The following is a 26553-nucleotide window of genomic DNA, read 5'->3' as shown; positions in this document are numbered from 1 at the left end:
GTGAATCTGTGGAGTTCCCTGCTCAGTGAAGCAGTTGAGGCTACCTTGAATGCTTTAAAGCAAAGATTGATTTTTAAACCGTAAAGGAATTAAGCGTTATGGTGAGAGGGTGGTGGGTAAGTGCCCAAAAGATCAGCCATGTTCTTACTGAATAGTGGAGCAAGCTTGATGGGCCAGATGGCCTACTCCTCCTATTTCTTATGTTCTTAAGCTTTCTACATGTTTGTACTCACTATCCCAGCAGCTACCATTGCATGTTCATTTTCAGCGAGTCCAGGATCTGCTGTTATTGCTGTCACCAATCAAAAATTATATCTGGCTTTTAGGCAATGAGGGATTTCCTTTGAAGAGATGGCAATTCACAACCTTTGTCACTACAAACTGGAGGCTTAGATGCACAGGTGGTTGATTGGTTTGTTCAGCATTTCTTTTCTATTGATGTACTAGGCTCTGCCATTGTTGTATGTATTTGGAGCTTCTTCTTGGATATGGCAGGACTATAGAACTTTGATCTGATCCATTGGTGGTGGGATCACTTCTCATTGTCTGTGGCTTGCTGTTTCTGCATTTTACCACACATGTTGTCTGAGTTGTGGTTTATCTAGATAACATTTATACTTAGGTATATATAGTGTGTGCATGCTTTCCTACCCTGCATGGAATTAGGGTTGGTACCCATTTATGTAATCCTCAAATGATAGTTATGTTGGACTATGATAATTACATTGTCTATTTTTAGTGAGTTTATCCTTATGATTGAATACAGTGCTGCTGCTGCTTCTGGTCTACTGAATTCCTTGGTAAGTAGTTTATGCTCTTTGTGCCCTTTATGCTCTTCGTTCTGTTCAGAATCTGGTCCATTTAGCAAGATGGAAGTACCACACAATAAATTGAAGGGTGATCTCATGTGAAGGCTTTTGTCTCCACAATGGTCACCCTTGCCAATACCCTTTTGTATATCTGTGTTGATAGAAAGTGTGCTTGAACGATTTGATTATCCTGGGTCTGTTGGTTCTGTGTCTTCAGAGGACTCCAGTCGCCTTCCACAACTGGCCCTGTGGGAGAAAAGTGGTGGAGGTCATGAGAATTCGCCTCAGAGGGGTTGAAGTTCTCCAGTGCAGCTAAGGGTTTTCTTAACAGGTTTATAATTAACCTAGACAGATATTTTCTCCAGTGTGCAGGAAAACGTATGTCACCTTGTTATGTTCAGCTTCTGTCTGTTGGTGCCTACAGTCTTGGAGGTCTGTTATTTGATTGTTGCGTTGCACTCACCTTGTTAGAACCAAGGGGGTCATGAAACCTCTTGCAGCATTGCATCCAGGTCTCCTGGCTGATACTGTGGCTGTCTGCTGACATGCTTTGTCTCCTCCATCAGGCCAGTTTAGTTTGACTATGTGACCACCTCTGCAACCCTCTTCTAGCATGATCCCTTGTCTTGCTAACATGATTCCAGCATGACGTTTAGAGTTGCAACATTAAATCATGGGCTATCCTACCTTGAAGGTTTAGCTCTGCCTCTCCTCTGAATTTTGCCTACCATTGAGTTGGGAGACATTTACCAAAATAATGGCAGGTTTTATACGTACACTTACGGCTCTTCTTTCCCAGTCACACCTGTCCCTGCTAACTGAGTCAGTTAGGATGGATCTTATGGAAAATTGCTGCCTGTGATTGCACCCTCTAGGAACAGGTTTGGGACCCAGAAATATTTCTGAGAAGCACTCCCTAAATCAAGCAACAGATCTCACCTGTGGTCTCTAAAAGAAAAGATAAACTCCCTAAAAATGGACAATGTAATTATCGTTCCATGTTTTTACAATCTTGCTGTCCATAAACTGGCTGCTGTTTTCCTTGTAACAGTGAATAGACTTCAAAAGCACATAATTACTTCTGAAGTATTTTGAGATTAACAAAGATCCTGGATAATCCAGTGATGTTGGCATTTGTAACTTGTGTATTATAATTCTATCTGAAACAAAACTCAGCATCAGTTCCAGGTTCAGCCTGGACCCTCCTTATCTGTTGATTTGGTGATTCACTGGATTAAATTGTAGAGCCAATTGTGGAAGGAGTGGGGAGTACTTTTGATCGTTCTTTAAGCTTGAAATCAGGACTGGCTTCAGCACCCAGTTTTGCATCAACAAGATGTTTTGTGAACTGAAATGTATCTTCAGTGGGAATCATTTAGATCACACAAATTTTGCAAAATACTTCCAGATGGACATGCTGAAAAATTGTTGATGCAGAGAACCACCCATAAATTATTGAAAGCTTGCAGGAAGTCACTCTGGATTTTTTTTGTGACAATCTGCATTAATCACGTACTAATTACTCAACATTCATATTGTGCAAACCTAGCTCATAAGTAAATTCTCAGCATTAATTATGAGATTACCTGTATACAGTGATGTTCCTGTGTTAGAACTGGAAAGGCATTCAGCTAAGCTGATACTATTCTTTAATCATATAGTTATCAACACTTTGTAAGTAGGAATGCGTTTTCAGAAATTGGTCAGTCTACATATTTCTTGGGAGAAAGTGAGGACTGCAGATGTTGGAAATCGGATTCAAAAAGTGTGGCGCTGGAAAAGCACAGCAGGTCAGGCAGCATCCTGACTGTCCTACTCCTCAAATGCTACCTGACCTGCTGTGCTTTTCCAGCGCCACACCTTTTCACTGCATATTTCTTTTTCCATTTCTCAAGTGGACATCTGATGTGGCAGCCTACTTGAAATATTTCACAGATGAGTCGATTTGATGAGCTATGTAGGAACACTCACTCAAGCTAAATCTCGCCCTCAAACAACACACTCACTGTCTCTTTCCTGCAGTAAAATCCTGAGCAATAATTATTCACTGGAACCTTGTCCAATTTCCTTTCTTTTCCCTTCCTTAATCCCTCTCCAGAGCCTTGATATTCAAGCTATTTAGGTCATTTGAGAAGCACAGTCTAAGAATCTGAACTGAGACCCTCTCATCTGAAAATATCATGTAGTGCCTTTACTCACCAAATAATTATTCGGTGTTTTTATAGATGTTGAACAATTGTCCGAGTAAAGAAATCGTGTTCCATACTCTCATTGATTACAATATTGATGAAATCTTCCCAACTCCTGAACGACTTGGTATCAGCAAGTGAATTGGGAAAATAGAGTGAGATTGGCAGAAATGTGATCCTTGATATTGAGAGCAAAAGGTTCAATTCTCCAACCAATGTTTAGAATGAAACAAGAATCTCATCAGTGAATGACGAGAGACCTCCTTGCTTCAATTTTCATGTTTTAGCATACTATTATTACCTAATCGCACGTCATTTATATGCAGTTTCCAATTCTTCCTTCAGAGTGGGATTCCCACAGCATGATGCCTTGCCTTACATTAGAGTCAAAGAGCTGCATGACATGGAAACTGACCCTTCAGTCCAAGTTATGCATGCCAAACAAATATCCTAAATTAATCCAGTCCCATTTGCCAGCAATTGGCCCATATCCCTCTAAAGTGAGGCCTCAAAGCCCTCCGCTTCTTCCTTTCCCGCCGAACCAACCAGTACCCTTCTGCTGACACCCTCCTTCAACTGACTGAACTGGTCCTCACTCTTAACAACTTCTCCTTCCAATCCTCCCACTTCCTCCAAACCAAAGGAGTCGCCATGGGCACCCGCATGGGCCCTAGCTATGCCTGCCTCTTCGTTGGATATGTGGAACAGTTCATCTTCCGCAGCTACACTGGCACAACCCCCCACCTTTCCCTCCGCTACATCGATGACTGTATCGGTGCTACCTCGTGCTCCCACGAGGAGGTTGAACCATTCATCCACTTTACTAACACCTTCCACCCCGACCTCAAATTTACCTGGACCGTCTCAGACTCCTCCCTCCCCTTCCTAAACCTCTCCGTTTCTATCTCAGACGACCGACTCAACACGGACGTATACTATAAACCGACCGACTCCCACAGCTACCTAGATTACACCTCTTCCCACCTGGTCTCCTATAAAAACGCCATCCCATATTCCCAATTCCTTTGCCTTCGCCGCATCTGCTCCCAGGCGGACCAATTCCAATACTGAACAACCCAGATGGCCTCCTTCTTCAAAGACTGCAATTTCCCCTCAGACGTGGTTGACGATGCTCTCCACCGCATCTCCTCCACTTCCCGCTCCTCCGCCCTTGAACCCCGCCCCTCCAATCGCCACCAGGACAGAACCCCATTCGTCCTCACTTACCACCCCACCAACGTCCAGATACATCGGATCATCCTTCATCATTTCCGCCACCTCCAAACGGACCCCACCATCAAGGATATATATTTCCCTCCCCTCGCCAATCAGCGTTCTGGAAAGACCACTCCCTCCGTGACTCCCTTGTCAGGTCCACACCCCCCACCAACCCAACCTCCACTCCCGGCATCTTCCCCTGCAACCGCAAAAAATGCAAAACTTGCGCCCACACTTCCCCCCCCTCACTTCCCTCCAAGGCCCCAATGGATCCTTCAATATCCTTCAAAATTCACCTGCACCTCCACCCACATCATTTACTGTATCCGCTGCACCCGATGTGTCCTCCTATACATTGGGGAGACAGGCCTCCTACTTGTGGAACGTTTCAGAGAACACCCAACCGCCCCGTGACTGAACACTTTAACTCCCCTTCCCACTCCGCCAAGGACATGCAGGTCCTTGGCCTCTTCCATTGCCAGACCATGGCAACACGACGCCTGGAGGAAGAGCAACTCATCTTCTGCCTAGGAACCTTCCAACCACAAGGGATGAATACAGACTTCTCCAGCTTTCTCATTTCCCCTCCCCCCACCTTTTCTCAGTCCCAACCCTCAGACACAGCACTCCTTCTTGACCTCCAATCTTCTTCCCGACCTCTCCGTCCCCACCCCCTCTCCGGCCTATCACCCTCACCTTAACCTCCTTCCACCTATCGCATTCCCAACGCCCCTCCCCCAAGTCCCTCCTCCCTACCTTTTATCTTAGCCTGCTTGGCACACCCTCCTCATTCCTGAAGAAGGGCTTATGCCCGAAATGTTGATTCTCCTTCTCCTTTGATGCTACCTGACCTGCTGCGCTTTTCCAGCAACACATTTTTAAGCTCTGATCCCCAGTATCTGCAGTCCTCACTTTCTCCTAGCCTTTTTAAACCTATATCAGTACCAGCAGCTTACATTGTCATCACGCTGGTCTTAGACTTTGAGACATGGTTGTTTAGTGTAATAGAGTAAATCAAGAGCGTCATCTGTTATCAGACCAGGGACTTGGGGATGGCCAATTAACTGCTTTTGGAATATGTGATATCCCATACTAAAAAATGAAAAGATTGTTAGTCTTCACTGGGGTGAAACTAAGAGTGGGAAAGTCGTATAACTTATTTCTTAAATAGAAATTGATTTACAAGTGCAATGCAGTATCGGCTTGTATTTGCAATGCAGTATTGGTTCTGCTGTCTATAATTACTGAGAAGCGCAAGTTTATTTATGCCTTCACTCCCATTACATGTACAGTAAAGGACAACTCCTGATTGACAGCACTTGATCAGATGCATGACTGAGCTTTAAAAATGACCCTCATTCCGGCTATCCCAGAAGATGACGCAGTGATTAAATCTACCTCTGGTAAGAGGGAAGGTCAGACAATTGGTGTCCCTAGAAGCATGGTGCATGTCTAATTTGTTGAGCTTTTGTGAATAGGGTGAGAAGGTCTACTGCTCTGAGAGAAACCTTCCATAAAACTCATCAAAATTAAAATCACCAATTTCTGGTAAAATTCAGTGCATTATTACCATTTGAAATTTAATTGATATGATTTATTTTCTTTTGCCTTCGTGATATTTGAATTTTTAGTTAAATAGATGTATCTAAAAGTATAATTCTTATGATGCTTATGCTTGGTAATCCAAGACTTCCTGTTCTGACTTGTGTAGCTTAGTAACTGTTGTGTTTTAAATACTGTTTAGCATCAGTCATATTTTCCAAGGCTGGAATGTAATTTTCTGCAAGTATAAGCAAGTACAGTACACTTTTTTTCCCTGATCTACCCACCCAATTATAGGTTGAAGCTTCTGACGCCAATGATAGGAATATAATGTGTAGGTTATACTGGCAATTAGAATCTGGATGGCACAAGAAGTATAAAATCTTGCATTTTTCTTGTCGGTGAATATAGGAACATAGAAAATAGGAGCAGAAGTGGGCTATTTGGCCCTTCATGCCTGTCCTGGCAAACTATGATCATGGCAACTCAGTACCTGTTCTTGCTCTCTCCCATCCGCTTTCTGTTGTTGAGAATTTCACAGACTCACCACCTTCTGGGTGAAAAAAATTCTCATCTCAGTCCTAAATGGCCTACTGTGCATTCTTACACTGTGACCTCTGGTCATCAGTAACATCCTTCTTGCATTTGCCCCAATCAGTATGGTTAGAATTTTATAGGTTTCTATAAAAATTTCCCTGATTCTTATAGATTCCAGTGAATATAGTCTTAAATGTTCAATTCTCTTTTCATACCTCAGTCCTGCCATCCTAGGATTGATAAATCTCCTCCATAGCCAGAACATCCTTCCTCAGAAAAGGCGACCCAAACTGCACACAATACTCCAGATGTGGTTTCACCAAGACCTTGTATTTTCATTCCTGTACTTGAACCCTCTTCCTGTGAAGGCCAACATACCATTTGTTATCTTCAATGGCTGCACCTACATGCCTACATTCAGCAATTGCTGCACAAGGATGATGCCCCTCTCCCTTCCCTATCCATTACCATTCAGATAATCTGCCTTATTTTTGCTACCAAATTGGACAACCTCAGTTGTCCATAAACTTTATCTAACACTCATTTGTCCACTCACTCAACTTGTTCAAATTACTCTCGAGAATCTCTGCATTCTCCTTTTAACTTACCCTCCCATCCAGCTTTGTGTGGTCTTGGAGATCGTTCCCTCATCTAATTTAGAATATATTGTGAATAGCTGGGGTTTAATGACTGAATCCTACAGTACCCCACCAGATGCTCCCTGCCACTCTGAAGATAATCTGTTTCTTCCTATTTTTCATTTCCAGTCTGTCAACAAGTTCTATATCCATATCAGTACATTAAACCTCTCAGTAGTTCGAAGTTGAATTCAGATTGCATACATCACAATTGGTAGATAATTGCATTCGCCTATGCCATTCTCATTTCCTAATAAGATGAACCTGGACCATTGCTATAATATAATGCAAACAAATGATGTTGCATCTGTCATGGACAGATTATGTTTTAAAATAAAGCTCTCTTCTTTCACCACCTGTCAACAAGAAGATTGGGATATTTTTCCATTTTAAAAAAATTAATGTGGGCATATTTCCCCAACTCCCTCTCTTTGCAGACTTTGCAAAGTTACAGTTCACAAACAATGTTGTGATAAAATTAGAAACACAAAGTAGTCAGATTTATTTCACACATTCTTCGTTCAAAGGAAGATGCCTTGCAACACAGTCACACGTGTGAGGAGATTTAGAACAGGAACAGACAAGGTAGTTTGATTTGTAGTAGCTTAAAAACCAAGAAAACAACTAAAGGGAAACAGTTTAACAAAGTCTTTGTTTTAAAGATGAAGTGTAAAAGACCAAAGTTGGCATGACCATCCTGGAATTTCCTTATGAGGAGGATTGGTTGCCTAGCCAATGGTTGAAGAGACTGGGCAGTACTTTCTCTTTAAAGATCTCTTCTGAGGAAGTTTTGTTGAAGCATAACTTGTACTTCACTGTTTCAATGGACGAAAAGTTTTATTGGCCGAGCTTTTTACAGCTCAGTGACTTGCCTTTGTAGTCTGGAGTTAGGGTCGTTAATTGTTATATAGAGCAGTGCTGACCCCTAAACTGTGTGTTGTTTCAAAATTAGATATTTAAAGAGGCATTAGTGTTGAATACTGTGGGAGCCAGGTAACCAGGCCTTCTGGGCAAGGTGAAGGCTTGCATTGCAGTTAACCAGTTGTTTATATCCAATCCAAGGGTTAAGTAGAAAGTTATTAACGTATGTTGTGAAAGCTGAGTGTAAGTTGCAACTCCATTCTTTAAGGGTTTCTCTTGCAGACAATTGTGTTGACAGAATCTCTTACAAAAACAGTAATGAATACTCCAGGTTTATCAGGAGGTACCTTGGTCAGAAGGAAATTAATTTGAGGAAGGATATGGAAGGTTATTGCCAAACCAAGCCTAGACACATGATCATAGCAGAAATCTTTGTGGGCTGTTTTTGAAAAAGTCGCTGAGTATATGAATAGAAATAGATTAAGTTAGCTTTCATTCCATTTGTGATTAAATTAACTCACATAGAGGCAATGGTAAGGGTTCTCAAAGTAAGTTTGCCTTTTGCAGTCAAGTAGAAGGAAACCAATCATGTACAATATGGCCCAGCTAATCCAGAGCAGCAACTATACCACTCAAATAAAAGCCAAGTACTGCAGATGCTGGAGACTGGAAATGAAAACAGAAAGTGCTGGAGAAACTCAGCATGTCTGGTAACATCTGTGGACACAGATAAAAGTTAATGTTTCAAGTCCGATATGAATTTCCGAAGTTCCAAATAGAAGTATCATTTTGGACACGAAGCATTAACTTTGCTTCTCTCCCAACAAATATGCAGCTAGTATAGTCCATAAGTGGCTGCTTTGTTGTTCTAATTAAATAGCATTTTTTTTTCTCATTACCACAGGAAGTATGCAGTTCTCATTTTTCACCACAAACTTACATACAATTTGCCTTTTCAGTTTGAAATTGTGGTTTTTGCTGCTATGTATAAAATCTGTCATTAAATTTTTGGACAAATGGTTTATGTCTTGAAATCTTCTGCATTTACTTTCTTGTTGTTTCCATTGCTGTCAGATCTACCTTTGTATTCTTAATAATTAGTTTGATAACTGGTATAAATATTTAAATTCATAGAGGTTTGGCATTTTGTTCTTCAGTTTCAGATGTCTGCAACTATCCAGTCATTGAGCGATTACTAACAAATAATATTAAACTTACTGAAAATAATGATCAAGAAAGGGGTAATTAGAATTTTTTATGCAGCATGTAGTTCAATCTGGAATATATTGCCTGAAAGGATGACAGAAGTGCATTTTTTTAAAAAAGGATGTTTTTCAAATTCCTTGAAAAGGAAAGTTTTGCATGGCTTTGGGACAGTGTGAAGTGAGAGAATTAGGTAGGTGGTTTCTTCAAAGAGCTCACGTACATACAAAGGATTGAATGGAATCCATCTCTACAATACAGTTCCAATTTCCTGAGAAACCTCAACGTTTTAAAGCCTCTAAGCTGCTTGCTGTTTTTGTAACACAAGGTGAGATTGAAGAAATTTTTATTAATAGATCGTCAGATTGTGACACTGCATTGGATATATACGAACGCATAATATTCCCATCTTCAATGATGGAATAGCCCTGCACATCAGTGCTAAAGGTAAGGCTGAAGCTTTAATAGCAGTCTACAGACAGAAGTACTGACTAGATGATTCATCTAAGCCTCCTCCGGTAGTCCCCAATATCACAGATGCCAGGCTTCAGCCAGTTCAATTCACTCCATGTGATGTTAAGAAATTATTCGAGGCATTGGGTTCTGCAAAGGCAATAGGCTCTGGCAACATACTGGCAATGGTACGAAAGACTTGTGCTCCACAGCTTGTTGCTCCCCTAGCAAAGTTCTTCTCAGACGGTTAGAGCATTGGTATCTGCCCATTAATGAACCATAAGACACAGGAACAGAAATTAGGCCATTCAGCCCATTGAGTCTGCTCCGCCATTCAGTCATGGCTGATAAGTTTCTCAACACTATTCTCCCACTTTCTCCCTATAACCCTTGATCCTTTTGACAATTAAGAACCCATCTATCTCTGGCTTAAATATTCTCTGTGACTTGGTTTCCACAGCTTTTTGTGGCAGTGAATTCCATAGATTCACCAGTCCCTGGCTGAAGAAGTTTCTGCTTAAACATAGTTAACTTCCATAACTTAGACAGAGTCGAACTTTGAGTGTCATGGTCAGCATTTCTGACATCTGTACTCGCAAGCTTGTAGTTCTCCTTCCATGAAAATGAATGGCTGGAGACTCTTGGACTGCTGAATATATTAAACAAGACAGCATCTTATTAGCAAGCATCAATGTTCTTAACTTGTGAAAACAGCCATTCCTATGCTAATGGAGAGACTGATTGATCCATTTTATGGTCAATGGGATGTTAGTTTTCATGATGCTTTATTCTTTACATTAACATTCATTAATTTCATTTTTGCATTTGGGCATCTTGATCTCTAACACAAAGACTGGCTACTAGTATTGGCAGCCCAATAGAATGATGTGGCATGCTGGCCTTCACAGTGAGAGGATTTGAGTATTAAAGTAACCATGTCTTGCTGCAGTTATACAGGGCCTTGGTGAGGCTACATCTTGAGTATTGTGTGCAATTTCAGTCTTCTGGCCTAAGGAAGGGCATTGTTGCTATTGAAGGAGTCCAGCGAAGATTCACCAGACTGATTCAAGGGATGGCAGGACTGACGTGAGAAAAGACTGGATTCGCTGAGCTTATACATGCTGGAATTTAGACAAATGAGGGGGATCTCATAGAAACACACAAAATTGTGATGGGACTGAACAAGTTAATGTGTTCACAATGTTTTTGGTCTTGGGGAAGTCCAGAACTAGGGGTCACACTCTTAAAAATAAGGGGGAAGCCATTCAGGACTGAGATGAGGAAGAATTTCTTCACTTAGATGTGAACCTGTGGAATTCTCCCTCACAGGTGGTGTGTGGAGCTAGTACATTAGATATATTTGAGTGGGAGCTGGACATGGCCCTTGTGGCAAAAGGGTGTGGAGAGAAAGTGGGAATGAGATCTTGAGATTGCATGATCAGCCAGGATCGTATTGAGTTGTGGTGCAGACTCGAAAGGCTGAATGGTCTACTCCTGCACCTATTTTCTATGTTTATATATATCACCATGAATTATTGGATTTAAGAAGATGGAAGTGAAGAGGAAGATTAATTTACTTGATGAAATTAATGGATTATTTCCTGATAGTTGTCTGATCTTTATGACTACTGAAACCTGATTCCTTTGAGGGTAGAAATGTGGCTGAGATACTGACCCTACGTGGTGGATGTGGCATCTGTGATACTTATGGGCCATGTTTGGACTTGTACCAAGGACCTTATTCAAGCTACTGGGTTCTTAACAGTTTCTTTTTTGTGATCTTTATTTGTTTGAACATGTTTGATTAACAGCTGAATTCCAAGTGAAGGTAATGTTTCTAGTAACTCAGGATTTTTATTGGACATTATTCTCGCTGTTCCTAATATGATTTATGCAATACTCCATTACACAACGTTGCTGCCATCATTCCAAGAAAATGTTTGCTTGAATGGTTTGGTTACAGCTAGTTCTCCTATAATGTGCTGTATTAAATGTGATTTGCCTGTCGTGTAATTTGTGAATTGCTGACCCTTTTTTTTATATAAAGTGAACTCTCATTTGCTGTTATGCGATACTTATCCTTGGCACTAGGTGTTGTGGTGCACGGAGGACAGGACTCCGCACTGGCATCACCTGATCAGTTGGCTCATGTGCTTTCTCGTGAAGAGCTTCATGAAAGATATTGTGAAATGTTTGTGATGGTGGACTTGGACTTGGAAAGGCATCGTGGAAGTGTCTCTATAGCCTGAGGACAAGAAACTGGGAGCAATCTGTTAATTTAAAACATAGAGTTGAGACAAGAGTGAAAGTAAAAGGGCAGTGTTGAGGAGCAGTTTGAAACTTGGTTTTGTTGTTTGTATTAAGAGTTTTTTTTCTCTCTCTATGTTTAAAAAAATATATTTAGTCGTTAAAGTATAGTTGCAGACTCGTGAGAGTCTGTTGCAGTGACTAATTACTGTGGTAACCAATTGCAAAAAAAAGTACCAGTACAGGGACTTGGACGTGGTCAGTCAGCTGCTCAGGATGGTCAGAGTCAGGAAACTCTGCACATACTGGGTGAGGGAGAGAAAGGTGGATTGGGCATACTGTTACTTTTGGCGCATGTGTGGAGATGTCCGGAGGACTAATTAGGCTGTGCAGAAGAGATTTTGGGTAGTCATGGTCGCATGTTAGCAAGGTTAAGAGTGAGTCGAGAAGATGTTGCAGGAAATGGTAGGTACAGTAGCAGAGAGTGAGTGAGTGCGAGGTATCAGCGAGAAGATGGTGACACTTTCACTGGCACAATGGAGAAGGCCACTTATCATCTTACATTCTGTGCATTTCTTCAGATGTTTGAGATGGCACTGGCCTGGATGGCAACCCTGGTCCAGATTGGCATGGTTCCAGTAGAATGGGGTCCTCTGTTGGTCTGGGAGAAAAAGGCATCCTGCCTCTGTATCAACCCATTCCCATTAGCAGCATCTCCATGTCCCTGTCCACAAAGAAAGGCACCAATTTTCTATTGTCTGCCGTATCCGGGGCCAATGTCAGGAACCATAAAGGGCAGCTGCAGAATGACGGCTCTTGTCTGGGTGCTCAGTATCTTTTTAAAGATGGTGCTGCACCAAGGATATTGGTCAGTTCTGGGATATCCAGGAAGTGTGGTGCTGGAAAAGCACAGCAGGTCAGGCAGCATCCGAGGAGCTGGAGAATTGGTGTTTCGGGCATAAGCCCTTCATCGGGAATGAGCCTCATTCCTGATGAAGAACTTAAGCCCGAAACGTTGAATATCCTGCTTGTGGGATGCTGCCTGACCTGCTGTGCATTTTCAGCACCACACTCTTGACTCTGATCTCCAGCATCTGCAGTCCTCACTTTCTCCTATGTCCATGAGGTGGTGAGTTGTTTTGGGAATGGCACATGCATGATGGTGCTAGAATGTGTGTGGGGTTCCAAAGGATATAGTACCAAAGTATGTAATAAATTAGGCAGGTTTTGTAAGATAAGGTGATAGACATTACCAAGCATCACAATGTGAAACCGTCTGAAAAACTTGACCTAACTGACACTTAGCGAAAGAAACATAGATTCAGCCTTTGATCTATCAAGGTAGTTATATTCTGGCATCTAAGTTGTGCAGTGTTACAAATGGATTGGATCAGAAGGCTGACTAGAATGTAGTGCAGCCAGCAGGTATAGATGCTAATCAAGAGTAATCAGTTGAAGATTCTAATGAATTGCATTATACAGCACTATGGAACAGGTCAGTTACAACAGGTCAAAATTTACTTAGACTATGTTATTATTTGTCTTAGACTAACTATTATTTTTGTTTCATTCTTTTACTGATGTTTTTGGGGTTCACCCAACCTTGTTTTTCCCATAGGCCCAATTATTTCTATCACACGATTTTGTATAATATGGTGTCGCATGGGAACGCAACTACAGCATTATAGGAGAACTACCTGTACTCGAACTTATTAACAATAACTTTCCTTGAACTTTGTGTTTCAGTAAAACATTGAATCATAAGTGGCATATTTATTCTGTGCCATGTAGGGCAATAATTAGGTCTTCCTTTTGAGCATAATATACCATGTCTGCTGTTTTGTTAAAATAACTTCAGTAAACTATTGGATAATTAGATTAATTTGTTTTCAAATGTAAAATGACTGAATTAACAGGATCAAACTGTTATGCTACACAGCTACTTATTAGTAAGCCAAAAGTAATTGTTTAAATTTCTTTACAGAATATGGAAGCAAAAGGATTAGGAACATATTTAACAGTATTGCAAAAGAAGCTAATAATTTATGCAAATTGTGTTGTATGTGTAAAACACAAACTCGAATCATTGTCTTCACAGTAGCTTACACATTGATCTAAATAGAGCTGTTTGGTGCTTTCCAGGATATATATAAGACAAATATTATACTTGATTAGACCCAACTGGAGTATTGGGTCCAATTCTGACAACCACAATTTACAAAAGAAGCCAAGAGGTGCAAACAAGATTTACTGGAATAATAACAGAGAATAGTAACTTGAGATATGTGGAGAGACTAGAGAAGCTGAAATGATTAAAGGGATTTGATAAAGATGATCAAAATTTTAATGTTTTATTTCTGGAGTAGATGGGAGAAAGTATGTTAGTTTACAAAAGTGATAGTAAACAGAATACAAAATTAGAATAATTGATACAATGTCTGAATATAATTATGCTATTAATTATTACTCTCTGATGGCATGCTCCAGATTATATGATAAGTAGTAGTTACATTCAAAAATTTAATCTCACCAGCTGCTCTGTAGAACTCTGCCTCTAATGTGTTGCGCTACTTGTATCACAATAGTATTGGATTTGTCGTTAGTTCTTCCCGTTAGAGTTGAGGTGACCAAGGCTCCAGTCCACACCACAAACCCGGTTCACTCAGTACGAACTCCATCCCCCTAACCATTGTCTGCAACATAAACCTACTGTTTAAGTTTTAGTATCCACTTAATGCTGAACTGACCACCAAACTCCATGCTTTCTTGTTTAACTAAGATTGTCTTCAATCTGCAGAGTAACACCTTTCTTGCTCTGCCTCGGTGTATCTGGTGCTGAAAACCTTCTCTGTACCTTTTGTCATATGTAGACCAACTACTACTGCAACGCTGGCTAACTCCTGTAACCCGTGGCTCCTTCAAAACGCTGTTGCCCATATCTTAACTCGCACCAATCTTATTTATTCATCCATGCAATGCTTACTGACCTACACTGGATCCCAGTCCAGCCAAGCCTCAATGCTAAAGTTGCCATCCTTGTTTTTAAGTCCTTCCGTGCTCTCACCACTTCCTCCCTCTGTAACTTTCTCCTCCAATCGTACACTCTTCCATTTCTGGCTTCTTGTGGATCCTCAGTTATCACTCTGCTGCAACGTCAGTGGGCACTCCTTCCACTGTCCAGCTCCTTTTGTTTTAAAAGTTCATTCTTAGTTAAACCTCTCTCTGGTCCTTTCAGGCACTCCTTAAAACCTGTTGCTTTACCCAAACATTCTGTTGCACGTTATGATATCACTTTGGGTGTTTGGTGTTAACATGTATTTGAAAGTATCTTGGGCATTACAGCCTGCTGAATTTGCTATATATAACTACAAGCTGTTAGCACAAACCTGGAAAGGAGAAGTTTGCAGGGCTACAGGAAATACGTAAGGGTGCGATTATTTTAATAGTTCTTTTAAAACAGTCCATGATGGGCCAAATGACTGCCTTCTGTGCTGTCTGATACCATTTATTCATTGTTTCCCCGCTATAGTCACTGCCTCAGTAAATACATTCTCGGGCCATGCCTGCCTGCTGTTAGGCAAACTGCTGCATCACCCTGCTCAAAAACCTCAAGGCTGCTTGGAAGATTTGATGCATTCCACTAGAGTGCTCCTGTGAGCAGTGCTCTCATTTCAGATCTCTTTCATTCCACCCTCCCTCCTCATTTAGTCTCTCTTCTTCCCTTCTGCACCTAGGTTTTTAATTCCCTTGCCTTACTACTTACATTCATTCAGTTGTAAATGTAATGAAAACATTGCTGAAAGCATGCAAAGTTTAGATGAATTTCTGTATGTGTTGAAACAGAAAACCAATTACAATGTTTCTATGTTAATCTGTTGGAAAATCTGTGCTTTACCTATGCTGCTAATATTTTTTATCCAAAAGTTATTTTTAAATGTTTAATTTCGCAAGTGAGAAAGCTAATGAGTTAGTCTTGCATTCAGGCCAAGGTGAAAGGGTTTTCCTTTTCGCAAAGTTATAGAATGTTATAGTGCATTTCAGGTCAGTCAATCCATGCTGCTGTTGTTCTGACTTGAGCATTCTAATCCATTCTCCTGAATGTTCCCCAGACTACTTAATATTCTTCCCACCTTGCATTCTTGCATTATTTGAGGTTTAGGTTTAGGTTTAGGTTTAGGTTTAATGTTTTTTTTAATGTGAACTCCGTTTCTTTCAGGATTCACCTTTGTTTGACATACTCCGACAACAAAAAGAACAGGAAGATCAGCCAGATCAACTAGAACCCACTAGTTCTCTCAAACAACCATTCCAGCATAACCACACTGCTGCAGACCTGTAAGTATATTTGTACACACCATGTACTCTGTGGTTAATATTGACAGCTAGTGTTCAATGCTGATGTTGTAGAAACACGCAGATATAAACATGTAACCTATAGTATTCTCATTACATATATACATTGTTGATCTGAATTTAATTTCTCATTTAAATGAAGCAGCTCTGTCACCTCTGGAATTTTCTGTTTTTCTACAGTTATTTGCATCCAGAGAGATCCCCGCAGAAAAAAGGGTCTTGTTCAGCCCATGAAGTTCCCACACAGCAAGCAAAGATTGAGACACCATCTGCTGGCCAGTCTCAGTTTCAGCCTCAGCAAAAACCTCAGAAGTTTACCTCAGTTTCTCTCTTCTACAAAAAATGTATGTTACTGGACAAATTATCTTCTGGGGCTTTTAGTAATTTAACAGCAAATAAGAAATAGCAATAGTATTGACCAGTGTCTGGCTGCTTTGCTGTGCTTCAGATGGCAGCAGAGTATTTATACAGATGGTGTATTTTTTTCCTCATATGGTTACTGTGCATCTGCCAAGAACTGCTTGGTACCTTAACATATTTAGTCTGTCATTGAAACATTTGCTGATGCTTCATTCACAGCGTCTCTGGACCCCCGCTCACCGCTCCCCCTAACCCCACCCTCCTCACTGTCTCCCTTTCCTGACACCCTAGCTGTGTCCTGCTATATGGTGTTCCTTTCACACCTCACCCAGCTCTCTTAAGTGAGGGCTTAGTAGAGCAGAATCCTGGGTATCAAGCAAAGGATAATGAACAGAAGCTGGGAACAGGCAAGTGGACATTAAACTGAAAGAGTAGTAAGTAAGTAATAAGGGAGGTAGCAATAGTCTATGAAAGATAGTAGATTTAAGAGCCTTCAGTCAAACTTGTCCATGCAGGGCAGATATCCTAACCTAATCTTGTCCCACTTGGCCCGTATCCCTCTAAACCATTTCGATTCATATGCCCACCCAGATATCTTTTAAATGTTGTAATTGTACCAACCTCCTCCGCTTTCTCTGGCAGCTCATTTCACAGACGTATCACACTCTGTGAAAAAGTTCCCCCTTAGGTCCCTTTTAAATCTTTCTCCTTTCTCCTTTCTCCTTTCACCTTACACCTAGCCCGTTTAGTTCTGGACTCCCCCATCTTAGGGAAAAAATCTTGCCTATTTCCCCTATCTATACCCCTCATGATTTTATAAACCTTTATAAGGTCACCCCTCAGCCTCCGACGCTCCAGGGAAAACAATCCCAGCCACTTCAGCCTCTCCCTGTAGCTCAAATCCTCCAACCCTGGCAACATCCTTGTAAATATTTTCTGAACCCTTTCGAGTTTCACAACCTTCCGCTAGGTGGGAGAGCAGACTTACATGCAATATTCCAAAAGTAGTCTTACCAATGTCCTGTACAGCCGTAACACCTTTTATGCATTTTAAGACATCCAGCACCACCACCTCTGTAATATGGACATTTTTCAAGATGTTACCATCTATTTCCCCACAGTCTACATCTTCCATGTCCTTCTCCACAGTAAACACTGGTGCAAAATACTAGTTTAGTATTTTCCCCATCTCCTGCGGTTCCACACATAGCCTTCCCTGCTGGTCTTTGAGGGGTCCTATTCTCTCCCTAGTTGCCCTTCTGTCCTTAATGTATCCCTTTAGATTTTCCTTAACACTATTTGCCAAAACTATCTCATGTCCCTTTTTTGCCCTCCTGAATTCCCTCTTAATATACTCCTACTGGCTTTATACTCTTCTCAGGATTCACTCGATCTATCCTGTCTATACCTGACATATGCTTCCTTCTTTTTCTTAAGCAAAACCTCAATTTCTTTTGTCATCCAGCATTCCCTACACCTACCAGCTTTGCCTTTCACCCTAACAGGGATATACTTTCTCTGGATTCTCGTTATCTCATTTCTGAAGGCTTCCCATTTTCCAGCCGTCCCTTTATCTGCAAACATCTGCCTCCAATCAGCTTTTGAAAGTTCTTGTCTAATGCCATCAAAATTGGCCTTCCTTCAATTTAGAACTTCAACTTTTTAGATCTGGTCTATCCTTCTCCATCACTATTTTAAAACTAATAGAATTATGGTCGTTGGCTCCAAAGTGCTTCCTTGCTGCCACCTCAGTCACCTGTCCTGCCTTATTTCCCAAGAACAGGTCAAGGTTTGCACGTTCTCTAGTAGATACATCCACATACTGAAACAGAAGATTTTCTTGTACATACTTAACAAATTTCTTTCCACCTAAACCCTTAAGACTATGGCAGTCCCAATCTATGTTTGAAAAATTAAAATCCCTGACCATAACCACCCTATTATTTTTACAGATAACTGAGATATCCTTACAAATTTGTTTCTCAATTTCCTGCTTACTATTGGGGTTGGGGGGCTGGGGTGCAATCTTTAATGCAATCCCAAAAAGGTTATCAACCATTTCTTATTTCTCAATTTCACCCAAATAATGTCTCTAGATGTATTCCCTGGAATATCCTCCCTGAGTACAGCCGTAATGTTATCTTTATCAAAAATGCCACTCCCCATCCTCTCTCGCATTTCTGTAATTGCTATGATATCCTAGTGCCATGTTCCTAATCATGTCCTTCCTGAGTTCACCTGCCTTCCCTGTTCGGCCTCTTGCATTGAAATAAATGCAGTTAAAGTTGTCAGTCGTACCTTGTTATTCTTTATGTTCTCACAGTTTGAACAAGTTTGAAATTGTAGAGGCCAACAATAAAAATGGTTTGAGAACATTTGAGTAATCAATGGCTGATCCTGTATCTACAGTTGGAAGTGTCCCAGCTATGGTTGAAAAACTCCCTGATTTATTTTACTGATATCTAAGGAACGAAAATTAAGAGACAGCCAAAAGGAAATCACTAAAAAAAAATACTTTGGCATACACACAAGTTTTGGAGGGCATTTAGTAGGTTACTGGATTCTGCCCACCACATCTGCATCCCTGTTATTGCCTGAATGACACATGAGGATGCTGGAGGGTGTCCTTGAACCCCTATCCCCTCATAACAATTGAGAAAGTGACTTGTGTTGGAAAAGCATTGTTGTCTCCGTTTTCATTAAGATCTGTTAATTACCAATGAATTAACCAGGAGCATGTAATTCACAATATTTATGAAAGATTAGAACTTAAAAGGTTTCTGACTGTGCCATTATCATTCCCTATGTAGAAGAGCTATCTCTTTCCTACAGGCCACCTTTTGAAAAGCTGATGCTAGAAGGTTAACAATAACAGCCATTTAAGTGCAACCTAACATTATCTAAATTCCTAGTTTTTATAATTTTACAAGGTAAATTGACATGTGTTGAAAACAGATAAAGCAGTTGGTGAAGTGACAGAAGCAGTTGGAATTTCCTTCTTGTCTAGTAGAAAAATGGTTGTCTTTGGCTTATGCACAGCATAGACCATTTAACTATTATTTCATCCAAAAATAAAACTTTCAGGCTTCATTTTCAGTACTATCCTTTAGAAGGATATATTTGACCTCCTGTTTCTGAAAGAGTTTCCATTGTTATAATTTATATTCTTTATTCAGCTGAATGAGTCATCCTGTCAAGGCAATTTGCATCAATTTTTTTTTGTCTACTTGAAGCCTGACGCCCTCCATTTCATCATGTGTGTGGTTACTTTATCCTGTGTTGTGATTTCATCAGTACTTCCTTCTTTAGTTGCCGTCCAAAAGCTAATAGATTAATCCAACCTCCCCCATCAGCTCCCAGCAGGTTTTCCTGTATAACATGGCTAATTCATATCAGAGCATATTGAAAATCTGAGTATAATACTGATATGTATCTAGGAAGCTTTGTCCAACTTGAAAATGCGTTTCTTTGCAAGAATTACATGAAGACTCTTTTGGTTGTTTTGATAATATTCTGTGAAAACTTATTGAGTGCCAAACTAAGATGACTTAACTTCTTGCCATGCATTATTTGTGCAGTATATCGATTGGCATATCTTCGATTGAACACCCTCTGCAACCATCTTTGTCTGCCATCTGACCATCCTCCGCTCGAAGCTATAATATGGACTCTGTTTCAACATACCTTAGGAAATGAATATGAACTCATGAGAGACAGACACTTAGACCAGGTATCATGTGCTATTTATTTAATTGAGAGAGAATTGAACTGTCTTCCATTGTGGCATTTTTGGTACTTGGAACATTGATTCCATATGATGTGATGGCATCAAAACTGAACATGATCCTTGTTGCACGTGATGGGGATCAGGATTGAGAACCCTGAATTGTTTTCCTCCTAACATAAGATCAGCATTTTTCAAATTCATTTCCTAGCCACATCCAGCAAGATTGAGAGACTGTCTGCCTCTGGGCAGATAGACCTTCTGCATTATTCTTGATGGTTAAGGGGATCAAAATTTATGGGGAGGCGGTGGGAGAATGGGGTTGCGAAAGTTACCAGCCAAGGTTGAATGGTGGAGCAGACTTGATGGGCCGAATGGCCTAATTTCTGCTCCGATGTCTTGTGGCACAATTTATCAGTGTCAAATGAGAAAGTATTCAAGAGGAAGCAGCACAGTGTGGGAGGAGATCGGATGTTAGACTGGACATGATCAGTTGGAGAGTTGTTGTGATCTTGGACGGGGGAATGGGGCCAGAGAGATTGGGAGTTTGGTGCTGGAATTTTGGATGGTTTATGATTGAAGACCAGAGAGGTTAGGTATTTGGAAGCAGAAGTGATGGATCTTGTGGAAGTGGCAGGGGTGATTGATGCCTCCTTGTGCAAAGAGATGGGGGAGGAAAGCAACAAGAGAGATTGTGGGTCATCAATGACTGGGCATAAAACTGAAGGTATGTCTCTGGACCCAATGGAAGACCCAACAAGTGAACCTCCAAAAGAATTTTAACTGCTGATGAGAATATCCCCTTTTCAGTTGGTCCCTCCATGACTATCACAATGGGGAAGGATTTTTGGTCCTTGCCTGGGTAATTAGCCAAGAAATGTTAGGCAGTTTAAAACCTAGTTTAACTCTTGGCTAACTACAGAAACAGCTGTCCATTGAACTCTACCAGACTAGTCCCCTGAATTAACTTGCTGCCTTTATGACTGGACCCAACTAAACACCCCCCTGAAGTCAACAGATCCCTCTGACCCATACCAACTATTCCCTCCAGTACCATCTAACAACTACCCAGTCAGACTACACTCTAACCAATCACACTCTCGCCCCCTTCAATCTAACCTGAATATTCCAACTGCTGTCACAATCTAAATGCCGTCTGGTTACCCCTCCGATCCAAACTGAGTGCTTCCCTGACCTGACAATCCAGTGAATTACCTACCCACATCTACACTCATATCGTGTTATGTGCACATAGCCACCGCATCCACATACACACACACACCGCCCCCCACTCATCCAGATACCTACATTCCAGCAGCCCATTTCATGCAGCCATCTACTAACATTTCACATCCTCCAATTTTAACCGCTCACCAAACTATCCATAGACTCAGAGCTGAAAATGTGTTGCTGGAAAAGCGCAGCATGTCAGGCAGCATCCAAGGAACAGGAGAATCGACATTTCGGGCATCAGCCCTTCTTCGGGCTGATGCCCGAAATGTCAATTCTCCTCCCTCTTGGATGTTGCCTGACCTGCGCTTTTCCAGCAACACATTTTCAGCTCTGATCTCCAGCATCTGCAGTCCTCACTTTCTATCCATAGACTCAGTCATCCACTATCCAGTCACTCAGTCATCGATTAACATTCAGACTGGACTTTTAAATTTGGCAGCGAGTGCCATGAAAAGAGGTATATCCTGTTGTCCCCAGACTCTGTCCTCCCTAACGACATTATGGATATACTTACAGAAAAAACAGGCTACAGCTGTACAAAAGGGCAGCTCACTGCTGCCTTCTCAAAGTCAGCAAGGGATGGGCACTAAATGAATGAGAAAACAATTCTATGAAAACCAGGCTTACATAGAAGCCAGTCAAAGAGTTTGGTGCCGGAAAAGCACAGCTGGTCAGGCAGCATCTGAGAAACAGGAGAATCGATGTTTCAGGCATGATGAAGGGTTTATGCCTGAAGTGTCGATTCTCCTGCTCCTCAGGTGCTGCCTGACCAGCTGTGCTTTTCCGGCACCACACTCTTTGACTCTGATCGCCAGCATCTGCAGTCCTCACTTTCTCCTTTTATAGTAGAACCCAGTAGAAATATGCAACTGCATCTGTTTGGGGAAATATATGTTTGCACCGCAATGCAATGATCACAGACATTGCTTGGGAGATCCATGCCAATGCCTTCAAATTCTCCATTTTAAGATACTTATTTCATGTTTGTCCAATGTGTGCAGGAGAGTTTCCTGACACAATATGTAGATAAGCCAACAAGAGGTGAGGCCATACTGGATTTGGTTCTGGGTAACAAACCAGGCCAGGTATTAGAACTAGAGGTAGGTGAGCACTTTGGGGACAGTGACCACAATTCGGTGATTTTTACTCTAGTGATGGAGAGGGATAAGTGTGTACTACAGGGCAAGACTTATAGCTGGGGGCAGGGAAATTATGATGCGGTGAGGCATGACTTAGGATGTGTGGACTGTAAAAGTAGATTCCAAGGCAAGAACGTAATTGATATGTGGAACTTGTTCAAGGAGCAACTATTGAGTGTCCTTGATAAGTACGTACCTATCAGGCAGGGAGGAAAGGGTCGTGTGAGGGAGCCGTGGTTTAATAAGGAATTGGAATCCCTTGTTAAATGGAAGAGGGCGGCCTTTGTAAAGATGAGGCGTGAAGGTTCAATAGGGGCGATTGAGAGTTATAAGGTACCTCGGAAGGACCTGAAGAGAGAGCTAAGAGCAGCAAGGAGGGGACATGAAAGGTCCTTAGTTGGTAGGATTAGGGAAAACCCTAAGGCTTTCTATAGGTATGTTAGGAATAAAAGAATGACTAGGGTAGGAATAGGTCCAATCAAGGATAGTAATGAGAAGTTGCGTGTGGAGGCTGAAGAGATTGGGGAGGCACTGAATGAATACTTTTCGTCAGTATTCACTCAGGAACAGGACATTGTTGTCGATATGAATACTGAGGCACGAATAAGTAGAATGGATGGCTTTGAGATATGTAGAGAAGAGGTGTTGGAAAGTCTGGCAAGGGTGAAAATAGATAAGTCCCCTGGGCCTGATGGCATTTATCCTAGGATTCTCTGGGAAGCAAGGGAGGAGATTGCAGAGCCATTGGCCTTGATTTTTGTGTCCTCTTTGTCTACAGGAGTAGTGCCGGAGGACTGGAGGCTCGCAAACGTGGTTCCCTTGTTCAAGAAGGGGAGTAGGGATAATCCTAGTAACTATAGGCCAGTGAGTCTCACTTCTGTTGTGGGCAAAGTCTTAGAGAGAATTGTAAGGGATAGGATTTATGCACATCTGGATAAGAATAATGTGATCAAGGATAGTCAGCATGGTTTTGTGAAGGGCAGGTCGTGCCTCACAAACCTTATTGAATTCTTTGAGAAGGTGACTAAGGAGGTAGATGAGGGGAAAGCGGTAGATGTGGTATATATGGATTTTAGTAAGGCGTTTGATAAGGCCCCCCATGGTAGGCTACTGCAGAAAATACAGAGATATGGCATTGAGGGTGAGTTGGAGGTTTGGATTAGGAATTGGCTGGCTGGAAGAAGACAAGAGGGTAGTAGTTGATGGCAAAGGTTCATCTTGGAGTGCCGTCACTAGCGGTGTTCCGCAAGGATCTGTTTTGGGACCATTGCTGTTTGTCATTTTTATAAATGACCTGGAGGAAGGGTTAGAAGGTTGGGTGAGCAAGTTTGCGGATGATATGAAAGTCGGAGGAGTTGTAGACAGTGAGGAAGGATGTGGCAGGTTACAGCGGGATATAGAGAAGCTGCAGAGCTGGGCAGAAAGGTGGCAAATGGAGTTCAATGTAGCTAAGTGTGAGGTGATTCACTTTGGTCAGAGTAACAAAAAGATGGGGTACTGGGCTAATGGTCGGATACTTGGTAGTGTGGAAGAGCAGAGGGATCTTGGTGTCCATGTACACAGATCTCTGAAAGTTGCCACCCAGGTAAATAGTGCAGTGAAGAAGGCATATGGCGTACTGGCTTTTATTGGTAGAGGAATTGAGTTCCGGAGTCCTGAGGTCATGCTGCAGTTGTATAAGACTCTGGTGCGGCCGCATCTGGAATATTGTGTGCAGTTTTGGTCGCCATACTATAGGAAGGATGTGGAGGCACTGGAACGGGTGCAGAGGAAGTTTACCAGGATGTTGCCTGGTATGGTAGGAAGATCCTATGAGGAAAGGCTGAGGCACTTGGGGTTGTTTTCATTGGAGAAAAGAAGGTTTAGGGGTGACTTGATAGAGGTGTACAAGATGATTAGGGGGTTAGATAGGGTTGACAGTGAGAACCTTTTTCCACGTATGGAGTCAGCTATTACAAGGGGGCATAGCTTTAAATTAAGGGGGGGTAGATATAGGACTGATGTTAGGGGTAGGTTCTTCACTCAGCGAGTCGTAAGTTCATGGAATGCCCTTCCAGTAGCAGTGGTGGACTCTCCCTCTTTATGGGTATTTAAACGGGCATTGGATAGGTATATGGAGGATAGTGGCTTAGTGTAGGTTAGGTGGGTATTGATCGGCACAACATCGAGGGCCGAAGGGCCTGTACTGCGCTGTATTCTTCTATGTTCTATGTTCTATAAAAGTGACATTACAGTAGGATTTAGTAAAACAGAATGTTTCAGTAAACTGAAGTTATGAGCATGAGCTCAGGAAATAACTTGACTCTAACGTGGGATCAGACCAAGCAAACTCCTGATAATGCAAACTAGAAACGCTGAAGTAACTCACCAGGTCTGGCAGTATCTGTAGAGAGAGAAAAACAGAATTAATGTTTTGAGCCTAATTATACTTTGAGTTTTGCTAAGTTAGGCTAACCCTAAAATGTGGGAGCTGAAGTCCATTGAATCTGCCCTGCAATTCAGTAAGTTCATGGCTCAACTCATAATCCCAACTTCACTTTGCTGCCTTTTCCCCATGATTCCCTGACTGTTTAAAAGCCTATCTCAGGCTTGAATATGCTTAAAATCTGGCCTTGACAGCTCTCCGTGGTAAAGAATTCCACAGATTCACTACTCTTTGAGGGAAGAAATTCTTCCTCGTTCCCCAGCTTAAATGTGCAACGCCTTATTCTGACACTATGTCCTTTTCTCCTAGACTCTTCTACCAATGGAAACAAGCTATCCACCTGTACCCTATCAAAGCCTTAAAAAGCTTGTATCTTTCAATAAAGTTGACTCTGATGCTTCTAAAATCGAAAGAGCACAATCACAACCTAGTCAACATCTCCTAGTAAGAAAATCCATCCATATCTGGGATCAAACGAGTGAAACCTTTCTGGATAGCCTCCAATGCCAGCTATTTTTCAATAGAGAAGGGGTCCAACATCTGTCATGGTAATCCAGCTATGGTGTAATACTTGTATAGTACTAGCAAAACTTCTTTACTTGTATACACCATTTACTTGCCCCATTATCTGCTGAACTTGGATTCTAGCATTTTGTGATTCATGGACAAGGACACCTATCTATGTTTTTTAATTTCCTCACTGGAGTAGGGCATCAGTGGCTGGCCCAGCATATATTGCCCATCCCTTGTTGCCTTTGAGAAGGTGTTGTGAGCGGACTTGTCCATGTGCAATAGATAGACCCACAATGCTATTAGGGAGGAAATTCCAGGACTTTGACCCAACAATACTGAGAGAACAATGATATATTTCCAAGTCAGGATAATGAATGACTTGGAGGGGAATTTGCAAGTGGTAGTGGTGCTCCCATGTATCTGCTGCAATGTCCATCTAGATGGTGGTGATTTGTGTTTTGAAAGATGCTGTGAATTTCTGCGGTGCATCTTGTACATGGTACACGCTACTGCTATGTCAATGGTGGAGGAAGTGATGCTGTAGATATGGTGCCAGTCAAGCAGGCTGCTTTGGCCTGGATGGTATCAAACTACTTGAGTGTTGTTGGAACTGCATTGCTCCAGGCAATTGGGCAGTATTCCATCACACTCATGACTTGTGCCTTGTGGATGGTGGACAGGCTTTGGAGAGTCAGGAGGTGAGTTACTCACTACAAGATTCCTGGCTTTTGACCTGCTGTTGTAACCTTTTGTATTTATGTGGCTAGTACGGTTGAGTTTCTGGTCGATAGGAACTCCCAGGATATTGATAGTGGGGATTCAGTAATGGTAACACTATTAAATATCAAGGGTTGATGGCTTAACTGTGGTCATTGGAGATTGTCATTGCCTGGCATTCTTGTGGCACATTTGCACATTGACTGTTTCAGTATCCGAGGGATCACAAGTGGTGCTGAATATTGTGTAGTCATCAATAAGCATCCCCACTTCAACATTCACAACTAGCTGACAGAGTTTTCTTTATCGCCCGATTCTCTCAGTTGGTCAAATGCAGGCTTGATATCAAGGGCAGTCACTCGTCTCCTCTGCAGTTCAGTTTCGTTTGTCCA

General features: G+C 41.7%; 1 protein-coding gene across 3 annotated transcripts in view; it reads left to right on the top strand.

The window, feature by feature from the left end:
• The window catches only part of rb1 (retinoblastoma 1), a 206405-nt gene that overhangs the window by 161326 nt on the left and 18526 nt on the right, over positions 1-26553 (top strand). For all 3 annotated transcript variants that reach the window (XM_072584569.1, XM_072584568.1, XM_072584570.1), the window contains 3 exons: positions 15914-16032; positions 16231-16394; positions 19989-20140. In XM_072584569.1, coding sequence (XP_072440670.1) covers positions 15914-16032; positions 16231-16394; positions 19989-20140 — 435 coding nt within the window. The remainder of the gene's footprint in view (positions 1-15913; positions 16033-16230; positions 16395-19988; positions 20141-26553) is intronic.

This window comes from Chiloscyllium punctatum, chromosome 15 (assembly GCF_047496795.1).
Source record: "Chiloscyllium punctatum isolate Juve2018m chromosome 15, sChiPun1.3, whole genome shotgun sequence".
Lineage (NCBI taxonomy): Eukaryota > Metazoa > Chordata > Chondrichthyes > Orectolobiformes > Hemiscylliidae > Chiloscyllium > Chiloscyllium punctatum.
Note: the sequence above shows the minus strand (reverse complement) of the source record. Positions and strands in the feature narration are given on the sequence as shown.